Source organism: Molothrus ater, chromosome 5 (assembly GCF_012460135.2).
Source record: "Molothrus ater isolate BHLD 08-10-18 breed brown headed cowbird chromosome 5, BPBGC_Mater_1.1, whole genome shotgun sequence".
Taxonomy (NCBI): Eukaryota; Metazoa; Chordata; class Aves; order Passeriformes; family Icteridae; genus Molothrus; species Molothrus ater.
In genome coordinates, this window is record NC_050482.2 from 67,168,270 (window position 1) to 67,184,733 (window position 16,464).

A 16,464-nucleotide genomic window follows, 5' to 3' on the forward strand; every position below is an offset into this window, starting at 1 on the left:
TTCTTTGGCTGAACTTCCCTTGAATATCTGCTGAAAAGCTCTTTTCTGTAAAAGTCTGCCAAAATCATTTTGGCTTTTGAGTGTGTGTTTATATGTACACGTGCAAAGTAATTTGAGTACTTTGTTCATATTAAGTAAAATTCTGTGCTAAAAATTTATATTTTACTTTGTTTTACTGATAAAAAAATTCAAGAACTTTTTAAGTCAGTGTCACCCCAAAGTATAATCTTACCATTGTTTTCCAAGAGATTTACTTTATTCTTTTGTCTGATTGTTCTGCTTTGGTTGGAGAAAGCATTTTGGGTAACTGAAGTTCACTGGGCCCTGTCAGTGAAAATGTTTGCAGTAATCTTTAGGAGCACTGCATCTCCCTAATGTTACTTCTTTTCCCTGGATATTTAAATGGATGACATAACCTTTTCCTTTAAAAATATACAGATTTGTACTGAGTCACAGTCCTTGCAAGGGAGAGGTAATTTGGTGTGTAATTCCCTCTGCATTCAGTAATGTACCTTTTAAGAGGTGGAAGAGTGGAATTTTTTCTGTCTTAGTTGTGTTCAGCTGCACTGAGCTGGGGGCTTGGGAGGGTTTTTTTATCTCCAGATGGGAAAAATGAATAGAGAGAGAAATGAATAGGAAATCATGCCTAACAACTTTGAGGCAGAAATCTTTTTCTAACATTATAGACAAAAATCTTTAAAATCTTTTAGAATCATGGAAGTGTTTAGGTTTGAAAAGATCATTGAGTCCAACCATGAACCTGATACTGCCAAGCCCACCACTAAACCATGTCCCTAAGCACCACATCTACCTGTCTTTTAAATTCCTCCAGGGATGATGACTTTGTTTTTGTTTAATTTGTTGCTCTCATTTAAGGTTGCAAAGTAGTCAAAATTTGATGACTTTCAGGAGAACCAGGGACGCTGAAAGCATAATTAACCTCTGTGCAAAATATACATTGGGCATCTCCCCATGTAGCTCAACTTTTCATTTAATGAAATGAGAAATACTGATGGAAAATGTTATCTAGAAATTTGGTGCAAGTGCTGATTTTAAGATCATTTTGTCTGTATTTTTATCCCTTTTTATTGTTTAATAGATAAATACTGATTTCATATTATGCCTTTTACTAAGTCAGGTATCCCAGACAAAGCTCTCTCTTGGCATCTCTCTGCCTGTTATATTATTTTCTTGAGCACCTACTTCTAGACAGCATTTTATTTGTTGTGGCTCAAGAGAAAATCAAATTCTTGCAGACTTGGTTACATTAATGCTTGCCTGTGATTGTGAGGACCCACACAAATACTTGGTTAATATTTGTTTAAGCTAGTCCTGTGCTTTTTTCATTTTAAATTCCTTTTCCAGTTGCATTCTCTGTGATCTTAAATGCAAGTGTGATACAATATTATATAGGTTAAAGCATTAGAAAAACTCATTAGACTTGAACATAGGATTCATATATGTTCTTTTTCTGACATAATTGATTTTTCCTCCAAATCCATGAAGTGCAAGAAAATAAATTGTTTTCCTTTCCATAGCATTCTCCCATATAGAAAAACACAGAAGCCTGACAAGCTTGAGATGAATTAAATTGAGGATGCCTCTTCAGTTGAAGTATTTCCTACTCACACAAAAACTTTCTGACTTTCCTGTACTGCTGTTTCCCATTGGATTCCTTCAAACCCTTCACTGAATTTCAGCCTGAATGCAGTTGGCTCCAAATAGTGGAAGTTCATTTTATTTATTGTAGTTAGGTTCTGCTACTTGCTTTCTGTTAATTACAATGCTAAAGATCTGCTTCCACAAGTTTGTAGAGGTGGAAACTTTGCTGAGTTTGCCAGTGAGAGTGTGCTTCTTCAGTTGCCACATGTTCAGCCTTCACATGGCAGTGCATGTGCTTTCATTTATTTATGTTCATGATCCTTAATGTCTTTTGGGAAAAGAGTGTTAAAGTTGTATATGGAATCAGCATAACGTTTTTCACTGCTTGTGGTGAGTTAATACATCATACCAGAGTTTTTTTCTTTGGAAAATCAATCTGTGCTCTGTAAATTGACAGTCTTTAATGCTGTGCAGCACAGCATTAAATATTTACTTGGAATATTATTCAGTTAGGTCTAAACTGTCTGCTATAATGACATATTCTAGTTAACCTGAAACTGTCTAAAATGCAGCAAAATGGAAATCAGCATGGCCTGCAGAAAGCTGGTAAAAACCTGCTGAAATCCTTGGGCAATTAGTCTCACTTCTACCTTAGCAGCAGTAGATGTAACCTAAGAAAGGGCAATTTATTTTGAAGATGGCCGTGTTTAGAGTTGTGGCTGAAGTATCATGATTTAATCATAGATTTAGAGAATTTTGTTTGGATGTGATAAATTGTGCCAAATGAGCACAACATGTGCAGCACTGCTCAGGATGTGCTTCATGTGCTGCATTCTAGGGCCTCTGCCTCTGTGCAGATTTTTAAAAGGTGATCAAAATCCAAGTTTTTTCAAGGTAGATTCTTGCTCCTAGTGATTGCTGCTGTATTCCCAAGGGTTAGGAATTGCTAGTCCTGGAAGATGAACACAGGACAGTTTCCTGAGACTATAGATCCATGTAAAGTAGAATAGGACAGCTTCCTTTGGTATGTGGATTAAAAAACATGAAAATATTTTGTTGGATAATGGTTTTGCTCGAGGAAAATGTGGAAATAGAATTGTGACTTGTTATACTCTTCAGATACCAGTGACTATAACAGATTTGAGAATGTTTTGTTGGATAATGGTTTTGCTCGAGGAAAATGTGGAAATAGAATTGTGACTTGTTGTATTCTTCAGATACCAGTGACTAAAACAGATTTCTTTTCCTGAGTAGAAATCAGAATTCAGTTTTCACTTACTTTTATTCAAGGCCTGACTCAAATATTTTGTTTGTGTTGAGCAGAGGCAATTATTGTTTCCTTCTCAAGAGCTCTTGTCCCAGCAGTAAGCTGTTGCTTATTTGTGTAGGTTACAGCCCACATTTAGGAGATACAACTGTCAAAGCTACCTCCAAACATCTTAACAGGACACAGCTGTGACTTAGTGAGTCCTGAAGGCTTAGGAGTTTTCTCTTTTCCAAACATCTGTGAATCCTGATTCTTCATACAAAAACTCAGTGCTCTGAGAGTATGAGTGAAAAAAACTTGATGAACACTCAAGTAACAAAACCCTTGACAGAGAGTTCTTTGTTGATGTTTGTGTGGCTTCTGCAGGAGGAACATGGAAATGTCTGATGTCTGGTAAATCTCATTAGTGCTCTTCCTTGCCTAGAGCCATCAGTGGAGATAGCAAGGAGCAATACAGAGCATTAACTCCTTTTTATTATCAGATGCTCTTTTTATAATGAAGTTTTTGTTGGGAGACCAGCTCATGGAAATAAGAGACATCAGCTGTCTAAATATCTCAGTTTCACAATGATAAGAAAAATTGCATTCATCTGCAGTATCCTGCAGATTTTCAGACCATGGGCTTTTGTTCTCTTTATCTGCTCCTCTCCTTTTTCCCATTTAATAAGGTAAGAATGGAACAGTGGCACCAGTTCTGTTAAGCAACCAAGACACTCTATCTTATCAGGAATGCTGAATGTACAAAATCCAAACAACCAAAGAAACAAAGGCACAAAGACTTAAGAAAGCCACACAGTAATGTAAAGAAAGACAAAGCTCATCCCTAGAATTACTGCTGTATATTATAGATGATCAATAGGCCCTGCCTTTCTCTGGAGAGCTGATAATCCACCAGCCATTTTCACAGCTCCAATGCTCACTCCACTCTTCACTGCAAACAGAACTCCTTCTCCATGTCCAGTCTGCCACAGTCCTCTAATGCTGTACACAGCTGACTTTGGCAAAAGGTTGCTGCAAGTCTGGCACCCCCTTTGAGATGCAGGTAGAAGTGATAGAAACATCTTAATTACTGCATCCTGTGCACTGGTGCTGAATAAGAGGGGCGTGGATTGAAGCCAGAGCTCCAGCCTGAGTGGTGGGACAGAGCCATCCTGCTTTACACCCTTCTGCTGTCAGTGGGGCAGAGCTTTCTGCTGTTCTGTGGTTGAGGGCTGTCCTTACCTTACAAATCAGACATTACAGTATAGTTTTACTGAGGGACAGGAAGAGTTTTCTTGTTATTGTTTACTGATTTCTCTCCTTTTCCTGTGATACTTTTAGCTCTAAAGAAGCTTTACCTAACAGTTTTCCCAGTATCTATAGAATTTGAAGTTTGTTCCCTTGATTCAGAATAACCAAGAGTTTAGTTAAGTGTCTTGGATATAATCTTTAGGAGTACCTCAAAGCCACCCTACTGCTTTAACGAAAATGGGGCTATGATGAAACCATAACTCACTTCCCTTTTATTTTGTGTAAAGGTTTATTAGCTTGTGATTTAAGCAAACCATCTGGTCCTGCTGGCAATCCAGGTTATGTCAGACTCAGTCCTTTCTCCCTGTAATATGTTACTGGAGGCAGTTAAATTACATGCCTAAGTCCCAAGTCTGGCCTGTGCTTTTTCCATGTCTTAACATCTGTTCTAGGAATTTTTTCTGGGATCCAAACAAGTTTACACGGAGCCAGATCTCTTGTCTTTGTCTTTCTTTTCATGTCTCTTTCTTTTCCTTCTCTGCAGTCTAATCAGTGCAACTGAGTAAAAGATAATGCAGAAATTTGCAGGCTCTTTATCATTTCAGCAATGTACATAGTGAGATAAAAAATACCTTAAAAACTCAAGAGCTGTAGATAAATAGGAGACTGTCATCTGAGAGTGACACTTTGAGAAATGTTAATTACTTTTTCAGTCCTTCTGATATTCTTTCTACTGACTTTTAAGTGCAAGACTTTTTGTTTTGCTTGCCTAATTAATTTTGGGTAAAACTACATATTCTTACTTCATTTTGTCTTGCAATGCTAATTTCTTGCTTATACAAAACAGGTCTATGTTTAGAAAATAAATAATTTAAAATATACTTGTTAGCCTGCTGAGATGGTTTTGGAAAGTTCTCTAGTGATTGATTTATGCACAGATCATGGAAAATGACTTGTGTTGGTATTTGTACTTGTGTGCTCTGAAATGCCATCATTTTGTATTCTGCCTGGAACTTTTGAGACACAATAATGAATAGAAACAGCTGTCCCATGGCCTGCTGGGTCTGTATGTATATTGCAAGAGCTAGAATTTCTTTCCATCAGAATCATAAATCAGAGGCATAAAATCTGATTCTGAATCAGAAGCATAAAAACAACTCTGATTCCAGGTATGTAATTAAACATTGAACTGTGTTTCCTGTATTTGACCTAAAATACTGTATCTCCAGCTTAGAAGTAGGGATCTTATTGTAACAGTCAGGTACCTTTGTCATGCCCTTTGAGAATTTTAATTACAGACTGGTAAGGTTGAGGGAGGGGATTCTCCCCTCTCTTTAGCTCTGGAGAAACCCCACCTTGGAGCATCCAGCTCTGGGCCCCCAGCACAGGGAGGACACAAACCTGCTGGAGCAGGTCCAGAGGAAGCCAAGATGCTGAGAGGGCTGGAGCACCTCTCCTGTGTGGAAACCCTGGAAATTTGAATTGTTCAGTCTGGGGAAGGCTCTGGAGAGACTTCATTGCAACCTTGAGGTATAAAAATGGGACTTCAAAGAAGAGAGACTCTTCTCCAAGGTCTTTCGTTACAAGACAAGAGTTAATGGTTTTAAACTGAAAGAGAATAAGTTTGGACTGGAGATGGGGAAGAAGTTCTGTATAATAAGCATGGTGAGACACTGGAACAGACTGCCCTGAGAAGCTGTGGATGTCCCATCGCTGGAAGTGTTCAGGGCTGTGTTGGATGGGGCTTTGAGGGGCCTAATGTGGTTTAGGGCATGGCAGGAGGGTGATGCTTGAAGGTCCCTTCCAACCCAAACCATTCTGTGAAAAAAATGATAAACAAAAGAAGATATACAATCTTTCTGTAAAGATTGATAATCTACAGGTGAGAAAAAACCTTACCTAACATAAGATTTTTCTGTATAATGTACCAGTGATTTGCTGGTCTTAATGCCAGTCATATCCATGTGAATTTAGGTGCATTCATATCCTATCACTTGAGACTAGAACATTTTCCTTTGTGGTGTCTATGTAGGGCATTCTTTAGCCTTTTCCTCATTGTTGGTATGCACATAGCCTATAAACATGGGTTCTGTGGGTCACCATTTCAGAACAGAGCCTCTGCCCCTGCAGGTGTTTTCCTTCCTTTCCTAAGGAAGGAGATGCAATTCTATGCAAAGTACTTGTCCTGTCTTGACATTTCCCTTTTCTGCTGCTGTGAATCTCATCCTGATCTAATTGACATTCTTTGCCTTCTTTCACATAGTTTGTTCAATCTCTCAGGAAATCTCTCCTCTAATGGAAACTTATTTCAGCCTGATGTTCTTCCTTAAAGATAAGCTGTCACCTGGGCAGGTCACTTAAGGCCTAAGAACAATCAACAAATAAGTCTCCATTTAAGTTCTCTGCTCAGAATACATGAAGATTTTCTGGCCTGTCTACAGAGAACTGAATTGTGGCTATGTCCTAGACAGTCAAAGATGCATCTTGCTTTATATACTGTCATTGGAGCAAAGAGTAACAAGAGTTCACTCCTTGCATCTTCTGAAATGGGTGGAGACTTTCTAGCTACAACTCACAGGGCACGAGCTTACCCACAGCTAAATTGAAAATGTCAACAGCGTGTCTGAAAATGTCTCAATGTGCCAAGAACTCTGGTTTTGGCAAATATTTTTTCTTTATTATGTAATTAGCTTCTCTCAGGGGACAGAAATCAAGGGTAGATGTGCATGTTTTTGTATAGGCTAAATTAGATGTGCATTGCGAGTAGTTTGCTTCCAGTGAATATTCTATCATTTCTCATAGGACTGCTTACTGAGATAGGTCTGCACTAAGATGCAGAAGCTGCCAAATAAAATGTTTTGTTTTGTAGAAGTTTAATTGTAATAGACCATGGACTATCGACAACCTGATGAATCTGAACAACGAAGTCTTTACTGTGAATACAATCATCACTGTTTTGGTGAACTTTGTCTTTTAATTGTGTGACAAATGGCCTTTGCTGGGGAGCTTGAAAGGTAATGACAGTTCTGTAAACCAAGCTGTTGGCACAGTTTAAAAGCTACTCACATTCCAGCGGTTCCTAATACATTATTGGATCAATTTTCTCTTGGCCTGCAAAAATCCAGACTATAACCTTAGAATTAAAAGCGTTATCAAACAGAGCAATGAGAAAAAGATAAAGTACCTGCAGTAAGCACTAGTAAGAGATACTCTTGCAGAGTTAGCCCTTGCCACCTCTCCCTAGGAGAGGTATCAGGCTCCAATATCCTCATGTCTTCCAAAGAGCTCAGAGTTGTCACACTACAGATCTACACCAGGCAAACCAATCCCTCAGTGTCAGCATCACAGACCCTGATGGCTGGCAGTGGGAGGAAGCCTGTCAGAAATACTTCAAACCTGATTATGGAGAAGATGTTGCTTCAGAGCTTGTTTTATCTTGGCAGCTGACAAATTGACACGGGCCCTTTTGACTGTTGCAGTTGGCTGGGGGCTTGCTGATTCCAGGTGGTTTTCTGTTCAAGCCCAGGGGTTTATGGCTGGAGTGCCTCTTTTCAGTTTAAAGGAAAATGTGCATGTAGGTATTTTTGATCCACCCACAGGAAGCAGAGACTGATATCCTATAGCAGCTGATGCACAAGTGCACCTTCATTACTCCAATATTTTTCTAAGAATCAGTTTCCATCCTAGTACTATTATTTCTGCAGTTCTTTGCATTCTTTTCTGATATATTTTCTCTATTCCACTTTATGGAGTTTCCTCTTTGTTTTAAAAATTGACAGATTTTCTGATCTTATTTTGCATACTAAACACTAATAAAACAGGGGAAGTTTGGTTATTATATCCATGCTTTCCAGTTTGGACTACTTGTCACTGAGGTTCTCCTTTGGCTCTGTTGATTACTAGATTAATTCTTGGCTGTACATTTTGAATAGTTTATAATAATTGCATATTCTGATTTTTTTAATGTAGTTATCTTAGCATAAGAACCCCACATTTTGGCAGCTGCATTTGAATGGAAGTAGAAAGGCTTTCTGCAGTAAACACTGCAGAGTGTCTGTGCTAGGTTTTTATAAATCTCCTGATTCTCAATTGCAATGTTTCTTGCTCTGTCACTGATTGAGGATGAAAACCAGTCTTATTATCCATGTTTGTCCTGAATCATTAGCTCTGACTTTAGGAGTACAGGATTTATTAAAGCATGTTACATACTTCCCTCCTACAGCACCTATATAGCAAATGGCATACTCAGCTCTCCTCATAAAAACATGTAAGTAGAAATTGAGCTTGTTGTAAATTGAACAATTCTCTCCAGGATGGATCACAAGTTGACTGTTATGGAGGGATATAAAGGCAATGTAGTGCTGTGTTTGCATACTAAATTTATACAAATACTTGATTTTGTGCAGCAGTAGCATCTGAGTTTCTCCTTTTGAAAGCATATTATAAAATAATTTATGAACACTTGGTTTGTGATGGAAAGAGAAAGCCTGCATGGAGGAAGTCAGTGAAAGCAGTGTGTGCTGTGGTGTTTTCTGAGACCCAGACAAAGGGAGGAAATGATGAATCTGACTTCATGTTCTTAGAAGGCTAATTTATTCTTTTAAGATACTATAATATATTAAAGAATGCTATACTAAAACTATACTAAACTATACTAAAAAATAAAAAAATATACTGACAGCTAAAAAATAATGATGAAAAACTCGTGACTCTCTCCAGAGTCCTGACACAGCCTGATGGTGATTGGTCATTAAGTAAAACAATTCACATAAAACAAATGATCAATCACCTGCTGGTAAACAATGTCTAAACACATTCCAAAGTAGCAAAACACAGAAGAAGCAATTCAAATCATTATTGTTTTCATTTTTCTCTTAAGGCTTCTCAGCTTCCCAGGAGAAAATCCTGGGCAAAGAGATTTTTCAGAAAATATAACAGTAACAGTGCACCATTGAGCTTTATTATAAAATTATTAAAGCACATCCAGAGGTTTTTGAATGCTCTATGTAGTTAGATTTAAGCATGTATTTTGATTTTGAATGTTAATTAGTGACAAATTTTACCTAAGACAGAACTTGTTCCAAGTGCAAAATAAAATTACTCTTCATCTGTGTAAAATATACGGCAGAATTTATAATCATGTTGTTTCTGAATCTTTCCAGTTTGCTGAAGATAAGAGCATTGTTCTGCTGTACTTCTCTGCCATCAGCAACTCTTTGAATGTCCTACATTGCTAAGTCCCAACACGTGCCTAAAAGCATTGTTCAAATGGTATTTTGAGGGAAGTAGCCTAACATCTTCATGGGAACCCATTCCTCTCCCTGCTTCAGAAATGTTACCTTTGTTCCTAAAGTGCACATGTAGTTTCTCTTTAGGCATCATTTACAGTGAAAGTGTTTTATCCTTTTGGTATATTATCAGTGGGTTTCCTTTAATACCTTGCATTTTTGTGGGCCAGTGTTAACATACGCAGGCCATCCTCTTGTACCTCTGGTACATTCTCTGAAACAGAAATGCAGAAGAGTTGAAGGTTTGTATTTTCATGATTATCTGACCAAACCAAGTGAACTCCCAAGCTGCAATGCTGCTTTGGTCAAGTGTAGACATCCTGTCCACGGCACAGGATGGTGCCTCCAGCCTGCAGAAGTGCTGAGTAGCTTCCATTCCCTGGTAACATTTGTACTCCAGTTCAGATGTGACACTTAGGAAGTTCCAGCTGGTCACACTGCATAATTTTTTTCTCCTCCTGTCTTCAAAAATGCTTTAGGTAGAGGAGCTGATGATGGCTATGGAGAAGGTCAAACAGGAGCTGGAGTCAATGAAAGCAAAATTGTCCTCTACACAACAGTCTTTGGCTGAGAAGGAAACCCATTTGACCAACCTACGAGCTGAAAGAAGGAAACATTTGGAGGAGGTCCTGGAAATGAAGTAAGTTTGAAGTTCTTGTATTATTTGTAGGCTTGTTTTATTGATGTCTGCATTCCTTTCTGATCCTTGTTGTTCTAAAGACAGCCCCTGCATGGATAGGTCTCTGCAGATAGCAGCTATCTGTAATGAGTCAAGCCTTCAGAGGTGACACCTGACCAGGGATTACTGACATCACTTTCACACTTCCTCTAGAGCTCAAAAGCATTTCTTCCTTTTGATTATTTACAGTAGACTTCTATTATTTGCACAATAGCTTCTTCAAAGATGCTAAGCAATCATTAGGACTCAATTGTTCTATGTCTAATAAATGTACCAAATCTTGCTTTGAGCAGCTTATAACTGCTTCAAGGTAAGGTGCAAGGCAGTGTAGCAAATGACCAAAAAAAAGAGGGAGAAGATAAACATAATATCAGGTGTTTGTAATGTTAAAGTCACACTGCAGATTTCTGGTCTGCTCAAGTATTTTTCAAACTCAATTCAGATGATTCATTAGCACTGCAGCAGTTTGAAGTTCTCTATCAGTCAAACTTTTCTAAACATCCTTACTCAAGGAAGCCTGGATAAAACCAAGCTTTGAGGAGGTGGGGAGAAGAGAGGGATTAGACTTTCCAGGCTTAAATACTTCCTAATTTCTGACTGTGCATTACAGATAAATAGTTATCCTTGGTTTAGGGAGACATGAATCCATTTAGTGCAATGATGGATAGTGCTGCCAGCAGTTCATTAGAAGCACTTTCAGTTGTTTAGCCAGCCCTGAAGAGAAGGAACATTTTTATTGGCAGGACTAGCAGTGGTTCCTCCCTGTGGTTTTGTGAGCCATTATTTATTTATTTAACTATTCTACACTGGTCTCTTTCCTTTCCTTTCTTTTTTTTTTTTAATGAAAGGATAGAAAAACAGCTGTTACAAAATGGAAAGAGGTGGCTTAGATCTTGAAACTTTTAACTTAGAACTGCTGTATAAAGTAGGCCAAGCCCTCCCCAGCTTCATATTCAGCTACAACAGTTTGATCTAGACCTGGCATAGGGATGTTGGAAGACTGCAGTACTTAAAAGCCACACTTTTTAATAAAAAAATTTATTGAGCTATAAATTTGACTGCCTTGAGAGTTGCTGTATGGGGGGATGGGAAGAATAGCTCTTTAGGTGATGTGGGAATCCAAAGCAACTGGAGATGTATCCCATTTCCAATCACTTGAGAGTACTTTCTTCTGCCAAACTGCTCTGCCAAACCTTCTCATTAAAATCTACACTCAGTGTAGTGTATATCCTGAAATGTATTTGGAATTGTGCAGATCCTTTAATATAACTACTCACTTCTGAATGATGACCTCTCTTACCTGTGTAAGTTATTGTTGGAAGGTTTTTGCACTGAAATGTGGTATCAGGTACTGCATGAACTGGTAGATCCATTGTACCTCAGAAGGAAGAAGAACACTGGAGAGAATGGTAATGCTGTCAGCACATGGAGAGAAAGATGGAAAAAGCATTACATTTGTCTAGTTAACTAGCTGAGCATGTTTTAGTCATAGCTGGTCTGTCTTAAAGTTCTGTAAAGCTGCCAAAGGCATCCAAACTTCAAAAACTCACCCTCACCATGAGGCTCTGTTGCAAACAAGTCTCTACTGAGGACTCCCAGTCAATTACTATCTTATTTAATATACAGAAAGTATATTCTTTGTTGCCCTGCTTTCCCAGCCTGTGTCTTTTATGAAAAGCACTCATTTGTTTTCTAGTTTTGCAAAAGTTTCTCATGTTGTTAACTATTTGCTACTATTTGACTGAAAAATGTCAGTAATTGAATGAGTGGTCAGTTTTGTGAAGCAATTAGCTGCTTTTGGAGTTCTTATGGAGGAAAAATAGTTGTTGTACAGGTAGTGTTCCAAGGGATGCTGAAGCAATATTGTTTCCTATGCCCTAGGGCATGCTTCAGTGGGAGAAGTTTGAGGTGCTCAAAAGCAGCACTGATTAAATTTGAGATTTGTTAGGGGTGTAGATTTAACAACCTAGGCCCTGCAGTCAGCTCATGGGGCTGGGGAGCAGACAAGAAAAATAGCTTAGGAAATGCTGCTTTAGGAGATTCCAGATATGGAGTGAAAGTGAGTGTTAAAGCAACAAGGGGACTCCAGAAAATTACCTCTGGGTTTTAATAGGGAGTTGTTAGATATAATGCTAGTGAAAATACATGTTTAAAATACTGGTTTTTAGAGTAGAACTTGTGTTTACTACTGACTCTGTAACCCTGAGAAGATCATTTCACACTCCTTAGGGAATAGTGTGGCACTAGAATAGCTCAAGTGTGAAATATTCCAAGCAAGAAATTTCACTCCTTGAAGAAATACTATGTATTTTGAAGCTCTCTTCCTTTAAGTCTTAATATTTTCATTTTCTTTAAAAAAACTTTATTGCGAATAATTATGAGAGAGGCAGATAATGGTCTCTATTTATATCACCAAACCTGATCTACTGTAGAGAAATACTGGTGAACTGCTAGGATTTTTGTTTTGTTATGTTTTCTTTAAGAAGTTCTAATGTTTCCATCATTCACAGCAAATCTTTTAAATTAGGCAGGAATAAAGTGCTGTCTACAGAGAAATCTCTGTTCTTTGTCCCATAAAAACCTGCTTAGGCTGAGCTGAGTTATAAACTGTTGAAAATCACCAGTTTTACTTTCTTTTTTTTTTTCCCCTGGTGTTGTCAGCAAATTTTGGCAGTGTGTGAAAATAACCAAGCACAAACAGTCTAATCTGAGGCCGAGCTCTTGCAGTTGCCAAATCTGCAGCAGTGGACACTGCACTCACAGGGAAGGGGAACAGACACTGTGTCTGCATGTTTGTTTTGTTTTTTTTTTTTTTTTACTAGACAGGCCCTTTGTTATGGTCAGAAGGACCAGAAGGGTCTTCCTAGTCATGTGCTTCAGGGTTGAAAAGTCCCAGTTGGGGCATTTCTCAAGGTGTTCTTTCAGACCTGGAGAATGAGCCAATAGCCCTTTACTGAATTATGCCTTCTCCTGCTAATTGCAATTGCTGCTAGCCCTATAATTCAAGGTATGCAGACTTACATAACATAGTTGGCCCTTCAGAGTTGAATCTTTCATCCTGCTGGCTCACAACACAGAAGGATTATTACTTCTCTGAGAATAATTTACTGTCCTCTTGTTTCTTGAAAAATAATCAAAGATCTTGCAGATGAATTGTTAGCACAGAAAATAATTTATGTTTCAAAATCAAGCTGTCAGAAAGCATATTTTGATTTCTTGTCTGACTGTACATGAGTAGTAATGTACAAAAGCAATACTTTTGAGTATTTATCACAGTAGTTTTTAATGTCATAAATTCATCCCACAGATAGTGTTTCTTTGATACAGATGGAGGCAGTGATCAGAAATGAGCCAGGTCTGTGTAGCTCAACGAGGCTGTTTGTTGTGTGCTTTCCTTTATTCATCTCAGAGCTGAAAGGCTTCTGAGAGCTTCAGAGGGTCACTCATAAAAATGAGATGCCAGCCTAGGCAGGGCTATGCAGGAAGACTGTTCACCCCTATCTCTGCTACAGTTTTCCTGCATGGTATCACTTAGAAATACTTGGTAGATGAAGAAGTCCACATCTTCATTTTCTGGCTCTCAGATAAGAAAAAATACAAAGGCATTCACATGACCACTCACAACTAAAAATGAAGTCAGTTGGAAGATGAGGTTGTTTATCTTGTGAAAAGTTCATCTTCCCAGCAATAAAGCAGCATTGTCTGGAGGTATGAGTATGAAGCTGAAGTTGAAAGTAATCCAAAAGAAACTGATTCATTGACACAGTTTATTTGCCAGAAAAGTAAAATCAGTTGATCCACAATGAGGTGTGAGGTAATTTCAAGCCCTGCAAACAGTTTAACCAAACAAAAATACTTCAGGTTGTGTACACCCATGGTGAACATAACTAAAAAAAAAGAAAATATCCATGTCCACCCAGCAATAACCTGTTGGCTCATCCACACCTGTCTTCTTGGAAATTAAGAAATTTCCTGGTCTTAGAAGGAGTTATGGTTTGTGTATATGGAATAACAACATCCTCCAGAGCAGATGAACAGATGTCTCTGTAGTTTGAGATCCCTTTGGGTTTGTTGCCAGTGCCACAAAGCAGCAGCACGTGACTGTCACATCAGCAAGGTGTGGCTTTCTAGGCCACATCACACTGAGCTGGGCTTACAGGCTTGGGGTCATTGGTGTGTCAGATACCACCTGATGACAGCAGTGGTACCTGAACTTGTCCTGTGATTGCTTCGTGTGCATTTAAATAAGCTGCAGTCCCACAGGGGGCACTCTGTGTCTGTAGGATTCACTGTCTGGGGCAAAGCTGAACAAGCGCATCCTTGTCAGTGCCTTTTTCCTTCTCTTAGCTTTGGAAGTTTCTTTTTAATTTTAATTTTCAGGGCACACAGGTAAAATTAACATGCTGGCATCCTGTTGCCGTTGTTCTGTCCTTTTCAATTTTGTTTTGTCCTTTTCAAGCATAAAATATTTGATCATATATGTGTTTATTTTAATTCTATATTGTCACCCCATTAAATTGTAGCTACTTCAGTTGAAAGAGTCTGAAATATGAAAAATAATCCATTTATAATTACTAAACAATACAGGCCTCATGTTTAAATAATTCAAAGTAGACTGACCTTGGAACTGCTGTTAATCTCCAAGTGGATGGTACAGAATCCAATGGGAAAGCTGAAATACGTCATGCAGATCTATTGTGTGTCCTTTGAGGCTCAAGTTTATTGAAAGATCTTGGTTACCTGCAAATTTGGTGTCTATTGCTGCTATTTTTTTTAAATTCAGGTGAAAACTTGAGAGAAAACATAATATCCTGCACGCTTTTTTTTCTCTTGGCAATTAAGGAATGAGTCCTTTTATCCTTCCTGTCCTCCTGTGTTGTCCATGAGCCTTCTGAGCACTCTGAGACTGGAATGGCCTGCCTGGGGAGGTGGTGGAGTCACCATCCCTGGGTGTGTTTAACAAAGGACTGGAGGTGGCACTGGGTGCCAGGGTTCAGTTGAGGTGTCAGGGAACAGGTTGGACTCGATGATCTTGAAGGTCTCTTCCAGCCCAGTGATTCTGTGATTCTGAGACCAGAGTTCTGGCAGCACTAGAGACAGCCTGCCACACTGTTTCCTGTTCCCAGTGCAACTCACACTAGCTGGCCTGAACCATGGAAGCAAGCAGAAGAGATAAACCCTTTTTTGGGCAGCACTACTAAACTGGTCAATCAAATGTTTCACATAAGTGAATCTTGAATCTCAAAGTGTTACCAAGTGATAAAATTGCAAAGTAAAGACATGAACCTTTAGCAAAGCCTGTGTAGATAAAATGCTCCATATGAGTACACACAGAATTAGATTGTTGTGGTCTACTCTGTTTCTTTAAGTATTCAGAAGTTATATTTACCTTTTCTAACTGGTTTGTTGTTACTCTTCACCTGCCTTGGAAATCTTTTCCTTCTGTAGCTTTTCAGATACTAAAACCTTGGCATGATATGTCACAGTCGTGTTCTGTCTTGTGATAAAACCTCCTGTATCTCATTTTATCTTGAATTCTGTGGTCCCTGAGAACAATCTTGCAGACAGAAAGTATTGTACTATCTTAATGAGCCTTGACAGGCCTGGAAGCAAAACCAACTGCTGAAAACTACACCAGGTGGTGTTAAAGCATTTTGCTCCACTCAGTAATTTCTAAGACTGTTGATCTTGTAGGGAGGAGTTGGGAAAAGAGGTCCAATCATTAATTTTTGGAGAATTTAGCTACACTATGCTCTTGTTCCTATGCCTTGCCATGGGAGATTTTTTTTCTGGATATATTTCTTCAGGGACTGGGTTTAGTGTAAGTGATCCCTTCAGTGTCATAGTTTTCAAGATGGTGAAAGAAAACAAAACCTCTTTCAAATGACAATGTGAAAAATTCAGAATAAAGGCACAGTGTTAAAAATGTAGAGGTTTTGTCATGCTTTCATTTTCTATTAAGATATTGCAACATTCCTACAGAAACTGCTCTGAAAGATCTCATCAATAGAGATCTTGACATATACATACACAGAGTACTAAAATGTATGGCTTTTTTAGGCTTACACAATCCTGACTCCAGAGGATGAATACCCTTCTTGTCTTTTATCAGTTTTGCTAGTCGTGATTGCAAACCATCCTTGGGAACAGGTGCAGCACAAGAAAATTTCATGTTCTTTACTGCCCAGAGGGCATTGCTTTGGTAAAAGTCTGTTTTTATCATAACCTGTATGCAGATCAGGTTATCTAAGAGAAAAAGAATTATTTTTTTTCTAGATAACCGAATGTTAAATTGGTAGAGGAATAGGGAGAGTGATGGTTTTATGTTGACTAATATATAGAACAGATTGTTTGTAAGATAGCTCTAGGGGCACCAACATACTGCCTTCTGCTAACTA

At 38.5% G+C, this 16,464-nt stretch overlaps 1 protein-coding gene across 8 annotated transcripts in view; it reads left to right on the plus strand.

Moving 5' to 3' along the window:
- The window catches only part of ERC1 (ELKS/RAB6-interacting/CAST family member 1), a 278,215-nt gene that overhangs the window by 167,975 nt on the left and 93,776 nt on the right, over window positions 1-16,464 (plus strand). For all 8 annotated transcript variants that reach the window (XM_036400558.2, XM_036400559.2, XM_036400560.2 and 5 more), the window contains one exon: window positions 9,867-10,027. In XM_036400558.2, the coding sequence (XP_036256451.1) occupies window positions 9,867-10,027 (161 nt within the window). The remainder of the gene's footprint in view (window positions 1-9,866; window positions 10,028-16,464) is intronic.